At 39.4% G+C, this 18,457-nt stretch overlaps 2 protein-coding genes and 1 long non-coding RNA gene across 7 annotated transcripts; 1 reads left to right on the top strand and 2 right to left on the bottom strand.

Annotated features, from left to right (window-relative positions):
- Nucleotides 1–1,813: 1,813 nt before the first annotated feature.
- LOC129717418 (angiotensin-converting enzyme-like) lies at nt 1,814–2,978 on the bottom strand. Its single transcript, XM_055667304.1, has 3 exons — nt 2,724–2,978; nt 2,252–2,559; nt 1,814–2,192 (listed from the first exon to the last, which is right to left on the bottom strand). The coding sequence occupies exons 1-3, from the start codon at nt 2,976–2,978 to the stop codon at nt 1,814–1,816; spliced, it is 942 nt and encodes a 313-aa protein (XP_055523279.1).
- A 14-nt stretch (nt 2,979–2,992) lies between these two features.
- Nucleotides 2,993–8,249, bottom strand: LOC129734016 (angiotensin-converting enzyme-like). Of its 5 annotated transcripts, none has more exons than XM_055695715.1 (7): nt 8,221–8,249; nt 7,753–7,862; nt 6,014–6,217; nt 5,206–5,953; nt 3,792–5,149; nt 3,232–3,601; nt 2,993–3,167 (listed from the first exon to the last, which is right to left on the bottom strand). In XM_055695715.1, the coding sequence occupies exons 4-6, from the start codon at nt 5,585–5,587 to the stop codon at nt 3,536–3,538; spliced, it is 1,806 nt and encodes a 601-aa protein (XP_055551690.1). In that variant the 5' UTR covers nt 5,588–5,953; nt 6,014–6,217; nt 7,753–7,862; nt 8,221–8,249; the 3' UTR covers nt 2,993–3,167; nt 3,232–3,535. The 5 variants fall into 5 exon arrangements, with proteins under 5 accessions (XP_055551690.1, XP_055551688.1, XP_055551686.1 ...); XM_055695713.1 differs by having other exon boundaries at nt 3,232–3,626; nt 3,693–5,149; nt 5,206–5,761; XM_055695711.1 differs by having other exon boundaries at nt 5,206–5,761.
- LOC129734018 (uncharacterized) lies at nt 6,027–17,924 on the top strand. Its single transcript, XR_008729762.1, has 3 exons — nt 6,027–6,228; nt 6,299–6,378; nt 17,520–17,924. It is a non-coding gene; the product is annotated as an uncharacterized LOC129734018 (long non-coding RNA).
- The last annotated feature ends 533 nt before the right edge of the window (nt 17,925–18,457 follow it).

Below are 18,457 nucleotides of genomic sequence, written 5' to 3'. Positions count from 1 at the left end.
AAGCTGCTGTCAATTATAGCAGCCGCTACCAAAATAAAAATGCTTTGAATTGGAAAATATCGAAATTTATAAATTCAAAAACAACAAAATATAAAAATAATCGCAAAAATTCATCCTATGTTGTAAAAATCATACTTAACTCACATTTGCTAGAACCCATTTTCAAAACCAAAAACCAAAAGCATTCACTGCAAGCATCATTTGAAATCAAATTCAATGTTTACACTACCGCATACTATAATAGTAGAACTCATTCTCTCCGTTACTCACGACTCGCGAGTGACCCCCCGGAGAACGTTCATGTTCATGCTATACCGAATATTTCAAATGGAACGACGAAAGCGGCTTCATTTCATTTCTCTTAGTATCGGAAGGGTGGAAATACTATCAACACACCAGTAGCAACAATAAAAACACATAAATATTAGTTAGCATCTCCATTACAAACATTCTGACCTGCCTCAATGACTATACCGTATTCGAATTCGACTGTCTGTGGGTTTCCAAAAACAATAATCGAGTAGGTACTAAATCTGCTAATATTTTACTTAAGCCCAATTCTTAATACGTGCTACGAATTAAGGCAATTCATGTTACCTGCTTGCCATTTCCCTGATTATATAGGCTTACGGTGCCAAACGAAACTCAAGCGTGACTGCAATTCGAATTGTAGTTTGGATTGCTGTATTCGGAAATTTAATGTTTAGTGCGATGTAACAATTCTTCACTTACATCTTGCTTTAAAAAAACACTAAAGTTAAGGAATGCTTTTAAAACACATAGTAATGAAACTTTTTACCTATTTATGAGAAAAGTATACAAGTTTTTTGAATATCCTATCGAAAATGGCCTAAATTGATTAGCAAACAGCGGCAAGTAGAATGAGTGGTTTGAATGCATTGGCGGGAAATCGACAAACATTCAAGGTCTCAGACTGTGTTTTATTTCGACGACTGGGGAATTTTGGTATAGAGTGACCGATACACTGGGCTTGATAATTCTCTTTTAGTTTCGCTGAGAAAGCAATTTATCATTGCAATATTAATAGAAGAATTAGTTACGCTATTTTCGGAAAAGAACAAAATATCATACGATAGCGATAAGCGATGCAGCGGGTGAATAAACGGCCTCTTACGGAAAGCTTGTAAACATTCGGTTGAAATCAAACTAAATATCAATTGAAATGAATATAAAAAGCGTACTACGACATGTTTTCCCCTTCATAAGACGACGATTGTGTTCAGACCTTTCAAAGCTACTCTATCTTTTAATCTTGAATGCAGTTCAAATCAATTTCAATCAATTAATTATGAAGACAATTCAAAATACATGACATACAAAATTTATGTCAAAATTCTTACCTGATTCAACCATAAAAAAAAAAAACAAGAAATATAAAAAATGACACGAATATTAGAAAAATGTTATATGTCAGCAATAGTGAAAAGCTTTATTTTTAAAATTTCGGTAATAATCCAAAACCAGAAACACTGACAATTTTTTTGTACCAGGTAAAATACTAAACCATTTTGTTAAGGACAATCAAATAAAATTCCAATAGTACCTTTGCAAAAACTATACAATTTAATCAATAAAGACAATTGCCGTTGTTCGCTGACTACCACTTATCTCTCATGATCAGTCAAGAGAGAGAGAGAGAGATAGATAAAGAGAAAGAGGGGGGAGAGAAAATGAGAGTAAGAAAGCATACGACTGCAAATATGTTGAAGACGTAGAGCGACGCCAAGATCGTTGACCAATAATTAAATTCGCAATTGTAAACATTAACTGCGCTCACGATATGGGTCACCGTTTATTCGCACATTAATAATCTCAACAGTAAACTGACGCCGGTTATTGCTACAATCAGAGAAGTCGATAGAGAGACTGCGGCAGCCGCTCCTTTCTCGGCCTTTTCGTTCTCCTCCTTTAAAAACTCGTACAGTGGGGCGTAATATTCCAACAGAGCATCCGTCTTCAGTTCTGTCTCGCCGGTCATAACCCATAGTGCTTCTGACCAGTGTTCGGAGCGACCCAGTTGCAAGCCAGCTCGTAAACGATCACCGGCTGCCGTGGATCCATCAATATCACACTTGTGCAGAGGTTTTTCCGAGTTATTGGGCTCGTATTCACCGGCTACTTGGCAGAGTGCTTTATGCAGCTGTAGGTCCAGAATGTGAGCAATGAAGTATCTACCTGAAATGAAATGTAATTAAATTCACCTAGAATCGTTATATTGCGATCAACTTACGAAATATATTGACTGTCAAAGGGTATATGATACTTTGCACCTGGGTCGAAAGCATCCAAATCTTGCTCGACTGGGGCCGCAATCATCTGATATTCCTCTCTGAGCTCCCACCAGCGTTTGTTCCAATCCGCAAAATCGACCTCACCAGCGAATACTTCCCAACGCCACATGTCGATCAACAGGCCGAAAGGCAAAAATGCCACTCGATCCAGTGCCCTCAGGTAGAGTGCGTTGATATCATTCTCGTGACTATCGACATAATCTTCCGGCAGCCCGATCTTGCTCCAAGGCTCTTGTTGTAACACATACTATTGTCAGGAAGTCCCAGACCAATGTAGAAATCGTTAGATATTTCGAACAGTTGCCTAATGGTAAAATTTTTTGCTACTAATGCTTTAGTAATGTCCAAATCGGATGCATTTTCGAACGGTTATGTACGTTCATACAAGTTGACCCAAGATTGGGCCCACACATTACCCAGCAAGTGAGCCGGAATATTTGGGTTATCAGCGTCCATCTTGTCACCGTAGATTTCCATCAATTTGCGACGCACGTATTTGTGCAATTCGCCATAGAATGGTTTCAATTGTTCCCACAACTGTTTCATATTCTCGACAAAATTATCCTCTTCGAAGGACGATCTCCACAATTCTCCCATGTCATCAGTTCCTGCGATTCCGGCCGCTTTGTTCATATACTTCACGTATTCTGCGTAATCGTTCTTCATCAGTCGTCCCGTTTTATCGCGCCATTCCTTTCAAACGTACAGCAGCTCGTCGTAATCCTGCGAACTAGCCAGTATTGCGTATAGATCTGGATCCAAACTCAGGGTGGCTTCCAAACAGCTCTGATCATTGTACGGACAAATTAGAGTACTACTGTATATGTTCTGCATTTGATTAAGAGCACTATTCAACTGAAAATAAAAAAAGTAATATCTAGAACCTCAGGACGTAACAATATGTAGTTATGGACATTACTGTACACCAACACCGGACGCACCATTCCTGACACAGCAAATCCTTGCACATGGCATTTCTGATGCAACAATTGGACGCCCGACATTCCTGACGCAGCAAGTGAACGACCGGCATCCAGAACGACTCCAGCACAGCAACACGGCGACATCGACAACTCCACCAACGGACGTTGTACCCCTGATACCCCTGGCGCAGCAGAACCGAGCTGGTAGCAGCAACGACGACAACGACAGCAGCGACGGCAGCAGAGCGGAGCCAACAATCCTTACGCAGCAGTAATCCAATCCATCGATGAGTAGGGAACTTATATTAATTTTTCAGGTGCTTCAGTCGAAGCGAAACGTTCGAAGTGTGTAGAGGTTGTTCTCGTCTTAGGACGTAAATAGTTTAAAATACTTAGTAAAAATCAATGTGTTAAGAATCCAAATGTTTTTTAAAAACCTTAGAAGGAAAGAACTTACATAAGTATGTATCTTCCTTATACCATAATAACTGATCCTTATTTAATGATATGAAGAATTCTTTGAAATAACCTGTAGAAAAAACTAATAACAACATACCACAGTGAAATCCTCGGAAGGAAGCCGATTCACCGATATCTGTGTCAGATACTGTAACTGCCGACGAATTTCTGCTTTATCGTAGTCCGAGATTTCGACATTGGCGAAATATTTTTCAGAGTTCTCCAGCACAAAGGCGGTGTTTCCGTTGAGAATTTGTGTCAGTTCCTGCAGTAGCGTTATGTTACCAACATCGATCTGGGTAGCGTACTGAGCTTTCACTTGCCGATTGCAAGCAACCTCATACTGATCGTTGTACTTTTCGATGATGGACTCCATTTCAGCGTTTTTAAGCTGTCGGTTCTCCTGTTGCAAGAAAGTATACAATGGTGCAAAGTATTCCACCACAGCCTGACCGCTGATTTCACGCTCACCGGTCAGCTTCTCTAGAGCGAACGTCCAATCTTCACTGTACCCAAGGGATAGCCCTTCCTTGAGTTTATCACCGGCAGCTTTGCTATTGTAGAAATGACATTTGTGCAAAGGATTAGAGGTGCTGTTGGAAGGATCGTACTGTCCTGCTTCAATGCAAAGCGATCGGTAGAATTGGAACTGCAATATGTGCGCCAGAAAGTACGCGATATACTGCGCGTTGGCTGGTACATGATATATCGCCCCCGGATCGAAATCGTCCTCCGTTCGAGTCACCGGTGCGTATACTTTCTGATACTTCTCCCGCAGACTCCACCAGTGGCTGTTCCAGTTGCTTTCGTTCACTGCTCCACTAAATACATCCCAACGCCACAAATCGACTAAATAACCGTATGGTAAGAAGGCCACACGTTCCAGAGCCATTTCAAACAGCGCATTGATGTTGTCAGCTTCACTGTCAGTGTAATCATCCAACAGTCCCACCTTTTGCAAATGCTGCGGAGTTGCCACGGAAAGCGTTATCGTATCTCCGACCGCTTCGTGGAATGCGGGAGTTGCTCCCGTTTTAAACAATGGCAGCTGTTCCTTGTACAGAATGTAGTATATGAGATGGCCCATCTCATGGTGAATCGTAATAAAATCTTCCATATCAATACTGGTGCACATTTTAATACGAAAATCCTCGCCATCACAGAAATCCCATGCCGACGCATGGCACACCATTTTTTGCTCAGGTTTTTCGATGATGGCCTTCGGACCGTAACTCATTGCACAACTCGGTAAACCCAAGCTTTGGTAAAATTCGTCCGACATCTCAAACATTTTGGTAGCGTTGAAACCCAATTCCTTCATTTTGGCGGTTACGTCGACCAGGCTAGCCTCCGGAAAGGGTTTAATCCGATCATATATATTCCCCCACGCATAGGCCCACACATTACCCAGCAGATGCGCCGATATCACTTTATTATCACGATCCATTTTATCCCCTAGAATAAATAGAAAACATTCTATCACTTTCGATCTTGCATACGCTTGAACTCACCGTACAAATCCAGCAGCTTGTACCGCACATACGTATGCAGCTCATTGTACAGAGGTTCAACCTCCTTCCACAGTCGCTCCAGCGTGTCCCGAAGATCATCATCATCGTACCGTGCCCGCCACAGCTCCCCATAATCGTTGTATCCGTTAAGTTCGGCCGCTTTATTCACAAACTCCACGTACTGTTGATAATCCGTACGCATTTTCCCTCCCGATTCCTCCCGCCAGCGCTGCCAAACGTATTTCAACTCATCGTAATCAGTCGAGCTGGCAAGCACCTGCTCCATCTCCGGATCAAGAGTCCACTTTGGGTCGCCTTCCTTGCACTCCTGATTGGTGTACGGACAGATTTCCGCCAGCTGGTAGGTATCTAGCCGCCGCATCACTTTATTGTACTCCTCGAGCTCACTTTCCGGCAGGGCCGTCGTTCCCAGATCCTTCAACAGGTGGAGCTGCTTTCGGACCTTCTCGTCCTGGTAGTTCTCTACCACCGTGTCCTTGAAGTACTGCTCGTAGTAATCGCTGCGGAACTTCGCGTAGGCCAGAGTGGCTGAGTTCTGTGGAAGGTGGTAAGGAGGCGATTTGATTTAATAAGCTGTACGAGTAGTAGAATTGTGTTTTGCTTTCCTAGTTCCATTGCAATTATCTGTTATCGTCAATTTGTACTCCTTCATCGGTAGAAAAAAGGTGTTAACTTTAGAAGCACAACGATAATTGAAGTTTTCTAGTTCGTGTTTCTACTGCAATAGCTAGCTCGAAAATTTTCACAGTTAGTGATTCTTGTGGCTCTCGAACGGGTAGAATCGTACCTGTTCTTCTTGTGCTGCTTCATCTTCCGTGTTAGTTGCAGTATTCCAGTTGGCAGTGACCTGGCGGTTACAAAACGGACGAACTTCTTCATCGTACTGCTGCAGCACTGCGGTCATCTCTTCATCGCTTAGCCCGCTTTTTTGCACTACCACCTGAGGAACTCCAAAAGCCAGCGGTAGCAGACAGATCAGTATCGGAAGACACTAACATTATGGTAAAAAATACAAATAAATAATTACTCTGATATATCATAATGGTTGCATTGTACTTTCATTTATGTATAGCACAACATAACTATTGAATAACCAAGCTGATAAACCGAAACTTAAAACCACTCGGCGTGTGAAAGCAACTAAAGCTTCAGGTAAAACTAAACACAACTAAATTCAATACTCACATCACGTAAACCGTACCATATCAGCAAATTATTACTAAATGCCCACTTTTAGTGGTTTCTGATGAAGCGCTGCAGCAGTTTACCTACATCATCTAACATCCACTAGCTGCTGCTAGCCCAATTTCGAACTGGTACGAAACAAAGGCTTGAATGCACGTAGTCATCGTTCGCCGGCACGCGATGTTTTCCAAATAAACATCGCATGTTTCAGCAAGCCAGAGTCTCACTCTTAGATGCAGCAGGTTTGCGCTGTATGTTCTTTTTTTAAATATTTTACTTGCATTTCATATAACATTATGCGGTACAATTATTATTATGTTATCCATAACTATTTATGTGTTATGTTATATATCACAGGTTAAAATATCAACGTCTTAGTGTTTCACTATACTGCACAGCAAAACTCGTCAATCTTGCAATTAACGCAACTGAGTTTCACTTATCTGAAAATGTACTATCAAATGTCCTCCGAAGTGATCATCTGAGTACGAATAATTACTCAGCTATCTTCGGTACTTCCTGGCAAGTTCAACTTCAACCGATCGTTTATCAGCATTTGATTGATTGATTTAACGCATGTTTTTTTTTGTTTTATTGTTTTATTGATGGACAGCCCAACCAATTTGGCTTCCAATTTCACGGCAATCAATTTTTGCGAGATTATCCGTCATCACACATTAAATCACGGTTTGGTACGGTTCAATGGCTAAATCCTGGCAAAAGTTATTTCACCCAGCTTGGTACTAGGGTAGGGAACATATACTAAGCAGCTTTAGGAACCGCCTGTATTGAGACGAAATGCTCGAAATGCGTTGGGAGAAATTCAAACAAAAGTATATCAATCTGTTCTCTATCTTTTTCTCTGTCAGAACTTGTTTTTATATTGTGAAACAAAGTTAGCAAACATTAGCAATAATCAATTAAAGTTACCAATCGAGGGAGACTATTTCAATCACCCCGAACCTATTTTAAGCAGTTTCCATCTGTTTTGCAGGCGTTATTTTTCAGCACCCGAAGTGGCTCCTGAATGGCTTCCGATTATTGTTTGTGCACAGATTTCTTTGTGATTAACGGTATTTCTCATATTCGTAAGACAGCTAGACAATCAAAGTTTTCGTTTCCATTATTGAAATTGTCGATATTGATCAAAATTCAGGAGTTTGAGGCCTGTTTTCTTCGACTGATTAAAATAGGCGCCACTGCTTAAGCCGTTCCTTACCCCATATAGATAAGCCGCGTGGTTATTTGCTGTAATATTTTGAATTCAGCACAACTTGAATTTACCAACTCAGTGGGATCCCCTGGAAAAATCATCTCATCTCTTTGCTCTACTCTACTTACCGGCATGATCATGAAGATTTAATTAAAACTCGACCAAAAAACAAGTCTCATCCACACACTATCGGAATACCGCGCGCACACCGGCACTCCACCGCGGTTGCCGCCAAAAACTGCTGAAAATAAATTTGCACTGCCCTGTAACTCTCTCTCTCTCTCTCTCTCTCTCTCTCTCTCTCTCTCTCTCTCTCTCTCTCTCTCTCTCTCTCTCTCTCTCTCTCTCTCTCTCTCTCTCCTCTCTCTCTCTCTCTCTCTCTCTCTCTCTCTCTCTCTCTCTCTCTCTCTCTCTCTCTCTCCCTCTCCCTCTCTCTCTCCCTCTCCCTCTCTCTCTCCCTCTCTCTCTCTCCCTCTCTCTCTCCCTCTCTCTCTCTCCCTCTCTCTCTCTCCCCCTCTCTCTCTCTCTCTCCCCTCTCTCTCTCTCTCTCCCCCCTCTCTCTCTCTCTATCGCTGCTTTCTCTTTATGTGCAGTACCTTTACGCTTCGACGAGCTTCGATTGACTGATGGTTAATAATTTCCAACATCCAGTAATACTTATGTGCTTTTTCATGCTTTGTTAGAGATAAGCGTTAAAATACTTCACGCTCACCTATTATCATTATCTGGATCGAACTTTAAGGAGTGCAAAAACAAGATACGCGACTTAACAACTGTTTTAGGTTTGCAGCGGAAATCTTAGTGCAACACGTTCCGACAGAAAACAAACAGCAAATTACAAAGCAGATTCATCACTCCAACAGCGAATGTAGCACGACGCACTGTCTCATTCAATACCAACGTAAATACTGGGATCCCACAGGCACTCCCTTCCCACAGTGATGCCAAGTCAGGAAACTCACTTTGTCGTATCACGTAAATTTTATTTGTGTCATTTTGCCTAACATTTGAAATATGTTTAACCAAAATTTCGTGACGATTGGATGAAAATTGAGCTCGCTATAATTTTCCAAAAAACTATGTGCACGCATTCCACGATAGGCTTATTTTGCAGATTTTTTATGACCTTTTCGAAAAACTGGGGAAATAATAAATAAATATATGCGGGGAAAATCTGCTTTTATCGCTTTAAAGAGATTTTGTAGACAAAAACCGTTTAAAAAAGTTTTTGGGTATCGCAACGTGCTTTTTTGTGTTATCAAACATTAGGGTGACCAACATTTTTAAAGCGATAAAAAAATAACTTTATTATTTTCAAAGTAGCAGTGTTCTACAAATTTAAAATTCTACTAATTTAGAACAATTTTGTGAAACAAAATACTTGTACCTTTAAAAATGTCCGATTTAGAGCATTTTTTCATAACTTGTTAAAAGTACGTTTTGTACATTTTGCAATTCCGAACTCATCAATATCTCGTGCCAGTCAAAAGTTATAGAGGTTTTTTAAATATACATACATTTTATATATTTTTCGCCTTTTTCTAGAGGGCTAGCTTAAACTTTGGCAATGACATTTTGAAGAGTGTTTTAGTTTTAATGTGAGAATTTATGAGACATAATATTTTTTATACTTGAGTGACATAAATTTGAAAAAAAAACAGAATTTGTTTGCATATTATCAAAGACGCCCTAATTTTCCAGGTTCGATTCTGATGGCATTCTAAAGCAGCACAAAGCCAATATCGCAATTTAGTGGTCTATACTGTGTTACCGTTTCGAACCGTTACCCTTTACCCTATAATACCCATGAAGGGAGATTGCGTTTCATGCACGGAGGCGCAGTATAGTAGCGTTCGGGATGAATTGTATGCAGAAATAGGTTGGGTGTGCGATAAAATTCAATTCTCCCAAGATTAATTTTGGTTGAGCTCCAATACAATTATTATTTAAAAAAATATGTAATTTATAAGAAACGATAAAATAACGAAATATCAACTCCTAGAATCATTAGCAAGTAGTTGTAAAATAAAAATGTAACGGCTAATTTAAAAAGAGCTCGCGGTGCAATACACAACCCACAAGTCTCCACACAGAAACAATCGTTCATTGGGAACGCAAGAACTGCAGTTCAGTGGCTAAGTAGGTCAGGAAATAAATAAAAAGAGCAGGTCCGTTCTTCCTGTGAAACCGCAGCGACGATCGATTTCTTGTCCTGTACGAGTTAGCATCTCCGGCCCTAACCTACATATATATGACACTAAGAGAGCCTTTTATTTGACCTCGTGGTAGGACCCACTAGCTCCGCCACCCGCATGAAAGAACAGCTGAGATATCAGAAGAATGACAGAAAGCCACCTCGCGGTTGATGCCCCGCCTTCGAGGTCACATGCGCATGAACTGGAGGCTGTGCCGGGCCGGGGTAAAGAACCTGCAGCAGCGAAATATTACCTGGTGAAGACCGGTAGAATCGTCCAGAGTTAGAATTGACGTCGCCAGCTCACCGAGTGTTAGCCGAACTATCTAAACTAAACTATCGGTAGATCAGCAGAAAATACCGCCCAGCGGTCGAACCCCGCCTTTGAGGTCACACGCGCTCTGGCTTGGGGCTATGACGGGCCGGGGAAGTATTTCCCAGCAGTGTAGCAGCATAACGCGAGCAGCAGCAAACGGCAAAACAAACGGACCCTGACTGCCTTCGTGTGTCTCAAAGTCGAGCAGGCGGGGAAGAGGTCTTGTCCCCAGAGGAACGACCAGGGACTTGAAGCTTTCTAACAGCCTGTCCTTCTGGCAGGTTGAGCGATAACAACTGCCTACTGTTGGAAAAAAAAAAACAAACAATATTTTCGTTACTATTATATTGTTTGCCCCCCTGATTTATCCCCTGATTTTTCACCCACTTTTGAAGGGAGTGGTAAACAAAAACTTTTAAAATTATTTGGAATGATCTTAATTTATTTATTACTTGTTCAATCTCTAGTTGAGGTTGAAAGTCCTCAACTCAGCGCCACTGAAGCTTCTATTCCATGTTTCAACTAACCTTTAAACGCTACTCGTGTTTTCAAGCAAGATTTTTTTTTTCTTAATTTTTCAACGAGAAAAGAGAAACTCTGAGAGAAAATGAAAATCCTGGACATTGAAAATCATTGAAAAAGGTACGTAAAAAGAGGTTTCAGTATAACGATTTATTTAATGCTCTTGAACCTCTACAAGCACATGTTCATGCAAATTGCAGCATATGCCATAGATTTTGACGTCAAGGTGAATTAAACATGACAAGTCTGAAAACCAAAAGGTATCATAGAAAAAAGTGTCGTACCGTGCTGGATCGAAATCCGTACACCTAAGCAAATGATAATCTTCGACGGTCAATATAAAATCAAGAAATCACATATTGCTTTAAACTGACATGTTTACTTATAGGTCTACTTATATTTTATCACTATTTTCAAGCAATATGATTCAAATCACTCTGAAACTCGAAAAAATCATGTTTGAATATAACTTGTTTCGAATCGAAATCCGTATGCAGTTTTTCGTCTGAATCGAAATCCGTACACTTTTGAATCGAAACCCGCACGCACGCTATGTAGACTGAATCGAAGTACAAAAATGAATTTTATTGTTAAATTTATCCTTAAATTTACAAATAAATATATTTTGAGGGCCAATTGGTTCCGAAAGTTTAACACGGTTTATAATTTCTCATATCAGCTGAAATAGTGCAATTTTCTGTGCAAAACATGATTTACATGGGCGAACTGCCATCTAAGACATTTCGATCAGTTTTTTATTCTTCGTTTAAGAATCGAAGAAAAACGATAAACTTTTTTGAAAACCACATTTTGCTCAGAAAATGCGGCTTTTTTAAAATGATATATAAAAACTGGTATAGCTTTAGATCCCAAGTGAATGATTCGACCAAAAAAAACATAAATTTTTTCTCAACAACCAGCTACAAGGCGCCTTCTTTCAGGCTCACTTTATGATCCTATCTTCCTCTCCAGGAGTGAAAGTTGGTGGAGCTTTCTTTGATTGAGATTCGTAGCGGTTCTTTACGGCATCCTTTATCGTAGTCACCAGAACGCCGGAACCTGTCGAAGCTCCCCGATACGACTTTCAGCACCTCAGTCACACCTCTTCGAAATTGTGGACCGAAATCGGACGCAAAAATTTTTCGCTCGCATGTTATATCGGAAGAAAAATTGTTTAATTTAGTTGTGCATGTTCGTTATAGATGTTATCGCGGAGTGAGTTTATTTTCTAAATTTAAAATTGTTTTTTTCTTGGAAAAGTTCGCGGATGTTTGTGCGAGGCCGTGATCAAGATTGGCCAGCTGGTTCCTGCTTTGAAATCATCACATTGTTAGGTGATTTTCGGTTATTTTACACCTAAAGAATTGTTAAACATATATACAGGTGTTCTATTGAAATGTGCTGAGTGCGAAAAGTGTGAAGTTCCACAGAAAAAAGTGAATTTAATTGTGAAAATTGAATATTATTGCGTTGCTTTTTGGATTCACCAAAGTGTTTATTTTTTCTTGTTTTTTTTTTTCTATCGCTGTCTTGGCGACGGTTTGAAAGTGTGGAGTGTGTGGTGTTATTACATACAATAAGGAGAGTGTTTTTCGAGCAGCTGCTCCACATAGTTTTATAGTGATTGAATGCTCTTTAGGGATTTATTCATTGGCATAGTGCAAATTATATTTGGCTTGTATCTAATTAAACTTGAAGTGAAAATTTGCCAATAAGATCAAAACCATGCATCGCCCCGTTTACAGTGTTTATGTGCTATCTCTTTTCAACGAATAAAATGTATGGATTGAACGAGTGTGGGAAGGCATACATGCATGTTCCCACTGTACTTCCATTTAAAGAAAAGTCCAAAAACGATGAAAACAACTGGAAAATGAAGAGATGAAAGCTAAGTATACGTTTTGTCTTGTCTGTATTGTAAAGTGATATTTTGATGCTTGTTTCTAGTTTTACTTTATGTGAGAAAACAGATACAGAGAGATTTTGATTTCATCGTAGAAATTGTGTGCGCGGTATTTTTTTCCGCAGGGTTTCAGTAACAAGTTTTATTTTTGTCCACAAAGTGTTAGTGTGGTTTGTGGAGTTTGGAGTATGTGTTTCTCAGGAATCATATGCTTTGATTTTTTGATTGTTCTAGCTTTTGACCAGTTGTTTTACATAATTTGTTATATTTATGACTAGTTCGGCACTTTGTCGATAAATTCAAAAATATATTCAGGCTTATATGTATATTTGCTTTTATTAAATTGTTGAGGCTTTGGATGCATGGAACATTGCCAATTTTCATATTTATTAGGCGTATTAGGCGTACATTGTTAAGAGATAATCGACGTAAACGCCGAGTTCCTGCGCGTATGTGTCGGCCGGGGGGATTAAAGCGGTTGTTCGTAACGCTTCGGTGTAAACGCGTATTCAGCCCGGGCGAGTTTTGCTGATATATGGACTTCCGGCGTGTGGTGATTTCGCGAAGTGAACCCAGATATTTCATCATATCTTTCTTATCTTCATCAACGTTAAGTCGGAGACTGCTCGCGCGTTGCATCTAAATTATTACATCGGAAATCGAAGTAGATTTCGTTGAGTCGATAAATATCATTTCAACCCCCGCGTCGGTACCTTCCATGAGGTCGCATTATCTTCAGATGGATCAACAACGCGCAATAGTTTTAGGTATAAAGAGCATCACCTTACGAGGAGATATACGGTAATTTTAAGTTGTCTCGGTTTAGTCAAAAATCCTGTATCCTCGCGTACGTTTTATTGTTGCGGTGTTACATTGTCAAACTAAATAAGTTCGAATCACATTATGAATATCGTGGCGGATGTAATAAACTTGTAGACGCGGCACTTGTTCTGAAGAACCCGACATTAGCGCATCGTTTACCAAAACGAACCTTGCTGTATACCTTCCCCTTTATCCGACATCCCAGTGATTTCTCGTGGAAGTGCAGAGGTGTTCTCGGCTCCCAAAAAAACGAGTATCACGTCAACATATTCCTATACAAACTCCTTCTTTGACCTGCATTCGGATGCGGCCGGCGCTGGTATTGCCTAATATAAAGATTTAGGTCACCTGTTTTTACACATTGAGGATGCATGTTGGTCCCAAACATCATCTGTTGGTTCTTTGTGTAATTACAGCTGATCTGGCAATAACGGAGTAGCAACCGCGGGCGGTCAATCATGCTCATGCTCATGCTCATGCTCAGTCACACCTTTTCGAAATTGTTTGTTGTATATTCATGATGGTTTTTCTTTCATAATATGCTGAAAACAAGTGTAAAAGTTCAACAATATATGTATGATACACACACTGTACGGATTTTGATTCAAGCGATTAACAAGGATCAAAATCCGTACGGCACAGTTTTTGATGAATAAATACAATTTACACTATACATCAGACAATATGGAACTAGAAAATGACAAAGACTTACCTTTTTAATCAAATTCAAAAAGATATACCGAGTAAAACACTTATATCCCACCTGAAAAAGGTTTTTATCTGAAGAATGTTTCCTTAGTAAATTCTCCAACAATGCGACGAAATGACAACTGAAACCGATACACGATAGATTTTTTATTTTTAATATTTTTATTTCATGGCCTACTTGCGCTGAGTTTAATTTAACAGAAGGCCAACAGTTCAACGGACATGTACATATAACTATCATATGAATTTTCATTTTTATAATGCCTAAAATTGAAGAAAAACATCAAGGTGTACGGATTTCGATACTGTACGGTAACAAAAAGTTTCACTGTGTAAGTAAATTTCAAACATGTTCCTGGGATCTCTACATACATGTGTTTGCAAAATAAAGCATATGTCACCGCTTTGGATTTTAAGTAGGAGGTGATACAAACATCGTTTGAAGTTTATAAAGGATTTAACGTTGATTTGACATCAAATCAAACTGTGAGTTCTCGTGTATCAAAAGTTGGCGCGAGTAACCAATTGTTAAATACGATTCTTGCAAAAATTAAATATGTTACAGGCATTCTGAGACCATATTTGAAATCAGCGACCTCAAATTCACTGGAAAAGCATGTTTAATACATGTTTAAAGTAACTTTTGACTTTTTTCCAACTTTTGTGTAGAGTAGAATCACTGTGCTTCCGGGTGGTGGAATCTTGTCTATGTTCACAGACGACACTGCCATCATCTGCAAGGGCCAGGTGATTAGAACTCTGACATGTAAACTACAGGAGAAGTCCAGTTGTTCTGTCCGACTAAATCAACAATCGAAAAATCTGCATCAATGCAGCAAAGACCCAAGCCATTTTGTTCACGCTTTCCAAATCTACCCCGTCTCCATGCCAAATTCCAGCTCAATCGTCCTTCGTGAACACATGCTTCAAAGTGGTCGAAGTTTTAACTTGTTGGCCGATAAAAAAAAATAAACAGGGTAATGAAATTATCAATATCGAATTTCGATTGAAATGCATAAAACGTCGAGATCTGGTGATATCTCGGAAAAAAAATTCAATTTTTGGGTCTTGTGGTTCAGACATTTTTCAATAAATATGATTGGTTTTATGATATTACCTCAGGATGATAGTTATTTTATGTAAAATTTTCCACGGAACACGATGAAATTATCGGATTTAAAATAAAAATGGCTGCATTTGTCGAAACAAGGTTAGTTTAGTTTTCAAAAAAAAAAAAAAACAAAATCACTTTCGGTCAAAAATCATACTTTTTCTTGGTTCATTTTCTTTCAAAATCGTCTATCTGTGTTTTTCGGACATCTTACATCTATAGATTGTAAAAAAACAAGATTTTTAAAAAAAAACTGCGTTATTTTGCAACAAAGGGGGGTGTCCCACAAAGACGGGAGTATTTCAATCAACACCAAAATTGGGTTTTTTAAGTAAATCTAGATGAATAATTCACCCATCGTCGAGCCAAATTCGTGATGGTCGTGTCCAAGTGGAATTTTTGGAGAAAAAAACTTCACCTCTTTATGTACTTTACACGTGCGAAGGAAAGAAGAGAAGAGAAACTCTTTCAAATTAATTATTTGTTGTCAAATCGTCATTTACGCAAGCTATATGGCATATTCTTTTATTGAAATGTGTACAGCTGAAAAGGGGGCCTACACAACCCTGAGTCCGGCCCTGCTTATGTAAATTTAGATTCACTTATGGCGAATTTCTTTATTCCTAGAGGCCACCTAGAGCTATCTGGCATCTCTTGTTTGCATCGTAAATAGCGATATCGCTTCTCTATTCCTGCGTATATTTTCACTGATCCAGTGGAATAAAGAAAAACGCTATTAATGTTTGGTCACAGCTTTCTATTTAATGTGGTACCTCATGTGGCGGTTACGAGAAACCAATGACAGCGTAGTGATGAGAAAGGTTTGTTTACATAGCGATGAAAGTTTCAGTGGATCAAAAGTTTTGCACACTTACATTGAAAATTCGACGTGATCCGATTCCAAAAATGCGATGTGCTTCAAATTCCCCAAATCAACCGAAAACGGCATGCTGAAATGATTCAATAAAACTCTAACACTGGATCGCGCTGACCACAGCAACCGCAGAAGTGGAACGATTGACAAGTAGCTACGATTAAAAGTCTGCAATTCGGACAAACTCTGAGATCACCCTGCGCGATTTGACTGAAAAGTTCTCGGCACGGTACAGCACTATTCGACGAATCTGTCGGCGTGAAGGTCTGCAGTCGTTCCACGCCAGCAAGCACCCCAACTTAACCCTCAAGCAGAATCTCGTTGCAAAACGCCGCTCTACGATGCTGTATAAAAAAGTCTTATGTAGAATTGGATTTCGCGCAGCTACCAGGGCAAAAATTCTATATGTCCAAGCACAAAGGTGATGTCGCAAAGCTGTTTAAGTTCGTGTTTGCTGACAAGTTCGCTCTAAAGCTCTTGGTGTGGCAGAGGATCTGCTCCTGTGGCAAAAAATAAGATTTTCATCAACCATGAATGGCTAGGAGTACAAGGAACAGTGCTGCGAGAATCGGATTTTGCCGTTCATCCAATCCCATGACGGTCCGGTGAAGTCCTGGCCTGACTTGGACAGATGCCACTACAGCAGAGAAGTCATGGGCACTAACCCATGGATTCCAAGGAAAATGGAATTGATTTGTTTTTTGTTCACACAACATTTATTTGACACGAATGGAATTGATATCATCAAATCATCATGGGCATCATTGGTCAGATTTTCGTCCAATTGAAAAATATTGGGCGATAATCATGATTTACATATATGGTGGAAAAAAAATGGTGGAACGAGTTGACAGTTCCACCGTGCAGAAGATAATGGGCAGTATAAAACGAAAAGTGCGTGAACTCATTCAAAACTCAGACGAATAATTTTTTGTGTATTTTTCCTTTGAAGGTCAACAAATTCGCTGCATGCAGTGAAACGGGGTGAATATAAACAAAACTTCTGAGCTTGGAAAATGTTAATACAACTCTTTGATAATATTTGTGAAGAAAAAAAAACTCTTTGATAATATTTAAAAATCATGTAACAGAGTTTTCTCGGATAGTTCAGTAGTATACAAGTCCACTAAACCCATTGATCGGTTATTTATCGGGTTTAAATTACAAAATGGAGGCTTATGTTCAGAGCGTTTACGAGTGCCAAAAAACTTGGAAGCCATTTTGTTCCACTTTGAGCTTGTTCGTGTGCTGTACTGGGTCAGTAGTGAAGCATTTTAAGTTTGAAGATTGCCGTACTTAGTACTTATCAAGCTTTCACTTATGTTCCATGGAAAACTCCGGTTCGCAAATTTAAGGGGTGATTAGAAACAAAACAAGCAGTTTTGAGAAATGTAACCATATTTTGTTGTAAAATGATGCCTGAAAAATGTTTTATATATTTTCAGCTTCCATCTTGGTCCGGATTTACAAACAAAAAGGTACAAAAACGTACAAAATACCGGATTCACTTCGCCTGACGCAAGCTACAAGAATGTTACATAGAAAAAACTGTCCCTCCGTCAAGCGGCCACGAAATATGGAATCAACTTACTCAGCGACCATCAGAGCCCTAATCAGCAGACAACTAAGCTATTATCTAAAAACTTGACAAAAGTCTGGTTCATTTGCTGCATGAATTGACAAAGACATCCACAACCCGAAAGAAGCGGGCCAAGATTCCGGTTCTACCAGTACAAATGATGCCGTGTCTAGACGAAGTACAAGAATATCCTGAATTGATAGAAATACCTAACCCTGAACTCTGAATCCTCCCGTTCCTAACGCTGTTAGAAGATATCCGAACATTAAGATGACGTACATGTAGTAATAAAGCGAACATTTCCGCTATTTAAATACTTTTTAAAGTCTTGTTTCCATCTATATTCATTATTTTCTCCAAATAAAAATCGAGTCTTTCATCAGAACAAGAAAAACGCAGTCGGTCGTTGAGTGTTTCTATTCGCACCATTGCTGGGCGAATCGAAATATGCAACATTCAATAAAAGAATGAATTATTTATTTATCAAAATGGTACTTACATCTTGGTAAAGGTCGGCTAGACCTGTGTTTTAAAGCTTTTATATTCGTACTAGACATTACAGTTATTTTATCGTGATATCAAGATTATTCCTACGTTTTTTTTCTGACGAAGAGATGTCCCATTTTGTGCGACGAAATATTAAATAGATCAAGCTTCATCTAGTAAATTTTATCAATGGCATCGGTAACAGGTTCCGATGCACATTGGTGCCTAAAAATGTGTGTAATAGTTGTACATAGTTGACAAGACATACGAATTAGTAAAAAACTCATTGTAATCGAACTGATCCATGATTGTGAAATA

Source organism: Wyeomyia smithii, chromosome 1 (assembly GCF_029784165.1).
Source record: "Wyeomyia smithii strain HCP4-BCI-WySm-NY-G18 chromosome 1, ASM2978416v1, whole genome shotgun sequence".
Classification (NCBI taxonomy): domain Eukaryota; kingdom Metazoa; phylum Arthropoda; class Insecta; order Diptera; family Culicidae; genus Wyeomyia; species Wyeomyia smithii.
Note: the sequence above shows the minus strand (reverse complement) of the source record. Positions and strands in the feature narration are given on the sequence as shown.